At 35.7% G+C, this 9,308-nt stretch overlaps 1 protein-coding gene across 1 annotated transcript in view; it reads right to left on the reverse strand.

Annotated features, from left to right (window-relative positions):
- Positions 1-339: 339 nt before the first annotated feature.
- Positions 340-9,308, reverse strand: part of LOC108367801 (uncharacterized) — an 11,425-nt gene continuing 2,456 nt past the window's right edge. The window contains exon 2 of the mRNA XM_017622499.1: positions 340-425. Within this exon, the coding sequence (XP_017477988.1) occupies positions 362-425 (64 nt within the window). The 3' untranslated portion in view covers positions 340-361. The remainder of the gene's footprint in view (positions 426-9,308) is intronic.

A 9,308-nucleotide genomic window follows, 5' to 3' on the forward strand; every position in this document is an offset into this window, starting at 1 on the left:
CATCCGCATGCGCATCCGCAGATGTCTAAAATTCCACATTCGCAACATCCCTAGTTTGAACCCAGGCGTTGCGGAGTGGAAGCACGCACTGCTTACCTCTACACCACAGCAGCCGACTTTTTTACAATTTTACAAGTATTAAATTTTTCGTATGGAAAAGTTTCTATAAACTAATAGTATTAGTTACTAAAAACTTCCACGATTCATTATTTCAGCATACGTATAAGTAANAACTGGCCAGGAGTAGAAAATGTTTAAGAGGGTTAAGTGGTCTTTCGAATTAATAAAAAATTTTTAAAATTAGTGTCTAGCCGCCGTAAAGTAAAAAAACAAATGCAAATCATAAGTTTTTCAGAATTTTCTAACACTTCGCTACACCATCGAAAGCAAAATTCTTTTCGACAGCAAATTCGATACTCATNAAACTGGCCAGGAGTAGAAAATGTTTAAGAGGGTTAAGTGGTCTTTCGAATTAATAAAAAATTTTTAAAATTAGTGTCTAGCCGCCGTAAAGTAAAAAAACAAATGCAAATCATAAGTTTTTCAGAATTTTCTAACACTTCGCTACACCATCGAAAGCAAAATTCTTTTCGACAGAAAATTCGATACTCAACGCCAATTTCGACACGGTTGCATAGCTCATAATTTCGCTTTCAATGTTCGATCTTCGATAACCAGCGAAGAAAATAACGCTATGAAAATAATTTTTACAGCCAATTCACGAAAGCAATTTAAGTGATAAATGATTCCAAATTGCTAGAAATTCTAAAATGTACATGTCACCAATAAAAAAATCTCGACGTGCTTCTTCGCAGCGTCATCCAATACGGGTTTTAAATTTAGTGACGGCATCTTTCTAGTCGCCAGGGAATACCTCCTGCCTCTTGCTTCATCCTAGACATCGCTCCTTTCATTTTTCCAACCACCGCAAATAGCCGCACACTTGCTCCATTTGAAACCATTGTTCTGTACAAATTTGTCGATAGCTTTAAAAATTTGGTCGCTAGTGGCGTAAGTCTGAAGTACTTCGATCTTCTTCGATTTGAATTGCGAATGGGTACCTCACTAACAAGAGAAGACTGCCTCTAAAATCCTGTTGATTCGCTCTTTGACAGTGTGATTGTGAAGTTCCAAAGAATAAGTAATATATACACGTGCGCGAAACTGCTGAGCTTGTTAGCAGAACAGCCCAGCCAGCAAAAAATCCGAAAATTAATCCGAAAACGGGAAGAAAAGTGGATGAAACGCGGATTAGGTCTACAAAAGTACCGAAAGTGGTTGTGAAAAGGGTACGTTTTCAGATATTTTGCTGCAAGCTATTTGTGTTGTGTATGGGGTTTGACAAGCCGATGAAGGTAATTTTTTGATTTTCAGGCCGCCATGTTGAAGTTTGATCACATCGCTTGTGTTGTGTATGGAAAGTCTAAAGAATTTGCCCGTACCACTAGTATACTCTAGCCACTAGCGGCACCCCAGGCATACGCTCGCGGCACCCCAGGGTGTCGCGTCACCCACTTTGGGAAGGCCTGTTCTAAAGTATATGCACATATGCAAAGAGATCACAAATGACATATGTATGTGCATACATATGTACATATGTACGAAAGATGTACACCCGAATAATTAGATAACAAAAACATGTAAATAAAAAATATACATGTGTACCCACGTACACACACATACGCACATATATAAATACATACTACATTTGTACACAACAACAACATGTAGCGTAGAATTAAGTCTAAATAAATGATTCAATAACTACAGGTTGTAGCAATCATACAAAAACAACATTTACCGTTGGTATGTACTCCTTGTGTCAACAATAGCTTATTTATCTATTCATATTCGTATGTATATGTATGTCCTGCATACCAGGATTTCAGAGTAAGTGAAAGTTTTCAAAATTTTTTTAAGAGTTTTCTTGAGGAAATCGTACAGAAATTTCTTTACTAGTTATTGTGAACAGCTTCATATGTTTTTCTTTAAAGATTCCTAAAACAATCGTAACAAATTTCCGATACTCTTAAAGATTTCGGGAGCATTTGTTTGCAGGGTATTTATTTACGTGTATGTGTGTGTATGCACTTACACCAGCAGAGCAGTTAGTGTTTTTGTTCTCCCTCAACCAGGCCTAGGAACATCTTCATATATCTATACACAGATATACATAGATGTAGTATACAGTATTTTAAAAAATCGATAGATGTACGAAATAAACAACAGGATTTAAGCTGGATTTGTATATTCATAAAATTATAATTATAATTCTGCAGGTATGTGCTTTAAAGGTATGCTACACCTCAAGCAACTGGTATCAAACCGGACATAAGGCACGTTGGTAAATACAAGCATTTGCAAAGCTGTATATGTCTACTAAAGTAGTTTATTGCCGACACCCCGAATCATGCTCAAGTAAAAAACGTAATTTTTGGGGAGTATTTTGACATTTTGGGGAGTATACCTCGAATGTTTTAAAAATCTTGTAAACCTAACTTAAGGCCTCTTAAAGGTTTAAAAGATGTAGGTGTCGTGTAGAGTGGCAGGGCAGAGAGCTAGACGTGGTTCTCAATGTCCAAGAATAGTAAGCAGCCTTCGGTATGATGGAAAATAGGTTAAGGGGCATTGCCTTCACAGCCTTCAAACTAAGTTCTTCTAAACTAGGCAATGCAAATCTCAACTAAATTATGTTGGTAAAGATAACAAACTGGTTTTACTTTAAATACTCGTAAGTGACAGATCACATGGGAATACCAGGTGATTTTTTTACAAATTACTCAGGTCACGTATTTCTTAGCACACGACCAGTTTTAGCACTCAGTAATGACTGGGAAGGCTTCGAGGGGCTGCTTCATTAAGCAAGTAGGATAGGAGACAACTCTTGGAATTCCTAAGTAGTCACTTCCCGCGGCACAAACCACTGATCCCACCTCCACAACAAGCTTTTCAGGCGTTCAGCGCTTTTAAGGCTTTCAGCGCTCTATTTAGCTATAAGTTTGGGTAAATTCCAAAACGTCAAAATACAAAGCATCAGTCTATTTTATTTCTAAAACGCACTAGAAGATTAAGTCTAACTTGGGCAACCTAGTTGAAACTTAGCATTTAACCGTGGTTGCGCACGTTTGGCATTACAATCGGCTGAGGTTTAGAAATAGAAGAAACTGATTTATGCTTTGTATTTTGACGTTTTGAAATGAACCCTTTAATATTACGGCTTGCACGCCAAAAGTCACAACGACCGAAAAGCTTGTTGTGAGTTCTACTATTAGTGCTCTTTTCTGCACGCATTGTCTGTTCAGACCAACAATATAATTTCATCACTGAGGTGAGATTTAAACAATATAGCTTAAGAAACTTTATCAAAACGTAAAAGCAAAAGTGTGATCGGAAATTATTCCAAGCAATGTGCTTGGACAGTGTTCAATGTGAGATCGTTTGAGTTAATAATAATAATCCCAACGGTTTTTACCCTACATTCCTGCCCATCCGCACGAGAGGCGCAGTCCGCATGACGTACGGAACCAATATTTTCATTTTTTCGCGCCGAGTCACGATAGGCAGGAGTATGTTAAGTGTAAAGATCTAAAACTCTTCAGCTACAGAACTAAATTCATCAGATGATTTTATGTCTTTATGTTTGTTTTTGTTTATCGGCCTTTAAATTGTAAACTAACGTAATTTTTATTTGATAAGCTCGAGGCCCAGAGAAAACATAAAACACAGGTTTTAAGTTCAATAATTTTTAATGTCGATATTTCAACCTCAATCTGAGGTCACCTTCAGGACTATAAGTATACATAAACACATTGACTTATTATTAACCTGTAAAATTATTGTGAAATATAAGTTAAACACAACTTACACTCTTCGTTGTGACCGGTCGACTGATTAGGAGTACAGAATTATAATTTAAGTAAGTGAACTTTTTTGGGCAGAAGAGCCTAAGCATAACAAAATAAAAAAATGGAGAATACCGTAATTGTAAACAAAAATTATGTATCAACAACAATACACTGAACATTGAATATTAGGCAAGTGAACATAAGCATAAGAAGTAAAAAAATTAACCATACCGTACTTATAAACAAAAAACATACAAACAACAATACATGCAATATTGGACAATAAGACGTAAATATGTACATATGCAATTACAGCATTGTGTTGTTCTTCGGAGGACTGTTTGGAAAACGAAACGCCAGTTGATTGTAGAAGAGGGGGATGGAACACCTACGTTGAGGATTATTGTTGTGAATTTAAAATCAAATTGCGATATACATATGCACAATTATCTGAGTCCGTTTTATAGTTGATCCTCTTGTCATTAGGGGTGTTCATTATGTGCAACATTTCCAAAATGAAGCGTTTATTATAGTTCTTTTCTTCTTGAAGAATGGTAACATTATCAATGTCGGGATAGTGTCCCGATCCCTGCAGTGAGCTGACAAGCTATAAGAATCTACGGTTTGCCAAAAATACACAAAGAAGGTATGCCCCTTAGACCCATTTGTTCGTCCATTAACTCCCCGTCTTATAATCTGTGCAAATATGTTGCCAAATATAACTAAATCTTCCGACTATAATGTAAGAGGCGCGATTGAATTCAAGAAAAAAATCAAGGATACCTATATATATGATGACGAAAGTTTAGTGTCGTTGTTCCCTAGCATCCCGGTGGATTTGGCTATAAACATTATTGTTCCAAGTGTAATGACATTGAAGAATATACAAATTTACCAAAGGAACTATTCTTAAGTATGGTGAAATTTTGTATAAAAGAGATCCGCTACTTCAAATATAATGAAAAAGATATATGAACAACGGTCGGGAATGCCTATGGGGTCACCGGCATCACCAGTCATAGCAGATATCGTAATGGAGGATTTACTGGCCAAATTTGTGGGAGATTCTAAAAATAAACCGCGTCTTCTAACAAAATATGTTGATGATCTGTTTGGCGTAATCAAAACAGAAGATAAAGACAAGATGCTTACTCTATTAAACAATTACTACAAGACGATACAATTTACGATAGAAATAGAAAAAGATGGACAACTACCCTATTTGGACACCCTAGTAATTAGGAAGAACAACAAATTAAATATTGACTGGTATGCCAAACCTACGTCGTCAGGGAGACTAATTAATAACAACTCAAAACATGAGAAGAAAACAATTTTAAGTACTGCTACCAATTTCATAAGAAGGGCCTTCACTATCAGCGATACGATTTTTCATAGAAAGAACAAAACTATTATCCACAAAATTTTGGAACAGAACGAGTTCCCCTAGTACATAATTAGGAAGCTCATTCAAAACTTTTACACCAGGACCACTTCAGAAAAGTCCAATAATGAGATCAAAATATATAAATCCACTACATATGTTCCAGGTATAGCGGAGAGGATCAAACATTCCAACATGTATGACAAAGAAAAGGTCCAAATAGCGTTCACATACAGCAATACACTCAAGAAAATTTACAGCAACACCAAAGACATCCATTCCAAGGTACGAGAAATCGGACGTTATATATAAAATTTCATGTAATGGCGACGGGTCCCACTTATGCGACAAAGTATATGTGGGGACAACAAAAACTAAACTCAAGACAAGGATTTCCGCACACAAATCAAATATTAGGTTAAGGAACAATTCAACAGACAGTAAGACGGCCTTGTCAGCTCACTGCAGGGATTCGGGACACTATCCCGACTTTGATAATGTTACCATTCTTCAAGAATAAAAGAATTATAATAAACGCTCCATTTTGGAAAAGTTGCACATAATGAACAACCCTAATGACAAGAGGATCAACTATAAAACGGACACAGATAATTGTGCACATGTATATCGCAATTTGATTTTAAATTCACAACAACAATCCTCAAGGTAGGTGTTCCATCCCCTCTTGGACAATCAACAAGCGTTTCGTTTTCCAAACAGTCCTCCGAAGAACAACACAATGCTGTGATTGCATATGTACATATTTACGTCTTATTGTCCAATATTGCTTGTATTGTTGTTTGTATGTTTTTTGTTTATAAGTACGGTATGGTTAATTTGTTTACTTCTTATGCTTATGTTCACTTGCCTAATATTCAATGTTCAGTGTATTGTTGTTGATACATAATTTTTGTTTACAATTACGGTATTCTCCATTTTTTTATTTTGTTATGCTTAGGCTCTTCTGCCCAAAAAAGTTCACTTACTTAAATTATAATTCTGTACTCCTAATCAGTCGACCGGTCACAACGAAGAGTGTAAGTTGTGTTTAACTTATATTTCACAATAATTTTACAGGTTAATAATAAGTCAATGTGTTTATGTATACTTATAGTCCTGAAGGTGACCTCAGATTGAGGTTGAAATATCGACATTAAAAATTATTGAACTTAAAACCTGCGTTTTATGTTTTCTCTGGGCCTCGAGCTTATCAAATAAAAATTACATCAGTTTATGTCTTTATGTTAATGATTCATTTATTGAGAGAGGATAGCATCGCTGTGTTAATGCTGCAAAGCGAATCAGATATATCAAATGTGCTGGAATGAGAGTTAGAATCCTGGCATAAGCAACGGAGTGGCTCGTGTAATTCAAAATTAGTTTTACAAGTTTTCAAAAATAGTGTCTTGGTACACGGGAGGGAACATTAAGGCTATCTTCACCCAGAAGAAGCGGACTTGAAACTGAGCCTGTCAATAATTTAACCATAAAAATTTTACCAAGCATTTCCCTGCGTCTGACAAGTGTAGGAAGATTAATAAGTTTTAATCGGCTCGTATAAGGCGGAAGGTTATATTGAGAATCCCAACAGAAATATCTTAAAGCAAAAAGTAGGAACTGTTTTTGAATTGATTCTTGAGTAAATTTGATACCTTGGATTCCAAACCACCGATTCGGATTCCAGAATTGGCCTAACTAATGTTGTAAACAGAGTTTTAGTGATATAAACTAAATTCTTTTGACCATCGTTTCACAAATGCAAGTACATCTTTAGCCTTGTTGACTGTCACATTAATGTGAAGATTAAAATTAAGTTTCGGATCCATTGTGATACCAAGGTCCACAAAATTGTATACCTGTTCCAAATTATGGTTATCTATTGTATAAGAAAGTGGCTGAACAGCTCTTCGCGAGAAGCACATTGCTTTACATTTTTCCAGATTTAGAGGCATACGATTTACATAGCACCAGTTAGACATGTTGTTTAAGTCTGCTTGTAGCAAATGCTTTTCTTTGATTGATACGTACGATTTATAAAGTTTCACATCATCTGCGTACATTAAAATTTTTGAAAATTCTATATCTGTAGAAATATCGTTTATAAAAAGCAAGAACAGAATCGGGCCTAGGTGGCTACCTTGCCGGACTCCTGAAGTAACATCAAAATACGTCAGAAATAGTATTTTTAAACATAACCCTTTGTGATCTATCATAGAGGTATGTAGAGATCCAACGTAGAAAATTAAGTTGAAGACCAAGAAGATCAAGTTTATAGATGAGCAACGAGTGGCATACTTTGTCAAATGCTTTACTGAAGTCGGTATTTATAACATCCACATTTTTGCATTCACTAAACGCTTTTGAGGTATAGGTTGTGAACTCAAGTAAATTTGTTGAAGTTGATTTGCCTTTGCAAAACCCATGCTGGCAGTATGAAATGGTAGAGGAGATAGAATGCGTCAACTGATTTGTAATAACTGTTTCAAATAATTTAGGAATTGAAGAGAGCTTAGCTATGCCCCGATAGTTTTCCACCGAGGACCTGCTACCGCTTTTATGTAGCGGGGTTATGAACAATTCCTTCCATATGGTTGGAAAGATGCCTTCTTTAAGAGACAAATTAAATAAGGTTGTTAACGGCTCATAGAGATAATCAGCACAATTTATAAGAAAACAAGTGGGGATCTGGTCAGGACCATGACTAAAAGACTGCTTTAAGGACTTCAGGTAAACTAATACACCATCGGAAGATATTATTGGTGTATGTATTGAGTTAATTGGACTTAGTTTAAACGGATAGTGAAAGTATGCTTGGGAGTTAATGGAGTAATTGGATTTAAAAAAAACTGAGCGAACATGTTAGAAACACCGTTTTGGTCCAATTGGACCAAATTTGGTCCATTTCTTTTCGTTTGGTCCATTGGTCCAATTCTTTTTAAAATGGCCCATTTCACAAGCCTTTGGTTAGGTTATTATGACCCTTTCACTTCATGCAATAAATTTCGCGTTTTCAATTTTTTCTATTTAATTGATGAATATTCCGCCCTATGTTGAACACCGTCATCGTCAGTAAAAGTGACGATACGGCCATCGTCAGCCATGTTACTGATGCGCTGACGATCGTCGACGATGACGATAATCAGCATAGAGCCGATTGGAAACACCTGCTAAACGGTAGCAAAACTTTAATCAAGGCATTTAGCACATGACAATAATATTCGATTTCAATCGAAAAGATATTAATTATCTTGAAATTATTACACCACATAAAGTTCTTTCTGATACTGATGTATCAATTTTGCCGCTACTCGACCAATTTCCTGCATTGGTAAATGATGCAGACATAATTGAACCTCAATTTCGCAAATTGAGGCTGAGTGAAGGTAACTTCAAAAACTGTACCAATATAGAACGCTTTTGGGATCAAGTAAGTTTGAGTAAGAATGGATTGGGTGAAGCGGCTTTTGGGGAATTGTGTGATTTAGGTCATAACATTTTTAGTCTGCCTCACAGTTCCGCAGCAGAAAGGTCTCCAATCATTTGGTTCTTTTTTTAGGAACTAAATGTAAAGGAGATGCAATGTGAAAGTGTGAAGGTCTACATATACCTGTTTTATTTAAAAATTCAAATTCTGTTTTTGCTATTTTGAATTTAATTGGATCAAGACGACGTGGTTTAGAGAAAGGTAGCACTCCTTTTGTTTCAATTCTGTGAACCGTTTGGTGTTGCACTGGTTTAGTGTAATCTGGTTCACAAGTAATTAAAGGAAAATCATTTAAAATCATTTAAAAAATCATTTTAAAATTTTATTGAAAATATATCGCAAAAACCAGATGATCCAGAAACTTTCAATTTTGTTGTTGAATCAGTAATTTCTCTATTTTTAATATCAACTAATATACCAAATTTCTCCAAAAAGTTAGCGCCTATGATTGGGGTTGAAATATCCGCTAATATGAAAGGGAATTCAAAATAGCGTCTTAAACCTAGATCAATTTTTAAAAGTTTTGTACCATAGGTTTTAATAGAAGAACCGTTAGCTGCAGTCAAATTAAGATCTGAATTTCTTTTATGTGATT

The sequence above is a fragment of the Rhagoletis zephyria genome, unplaced genomic scaffold, assembly GCF_001687245.7.
Source record: "Rhagoletis zephyria isolate East Lansing unplaced genomic scaffold, Rhagoletis_zephyria_1.1 Rzeph_scaffold_02821, whole genome shotgun sequence".
Lineage (NCBI taxonomy): Eukaryota > Metazoa > Arthropoda > Insecta > Diptera > Tephritidae > Rhagoletis > Rhagoletis zephyria.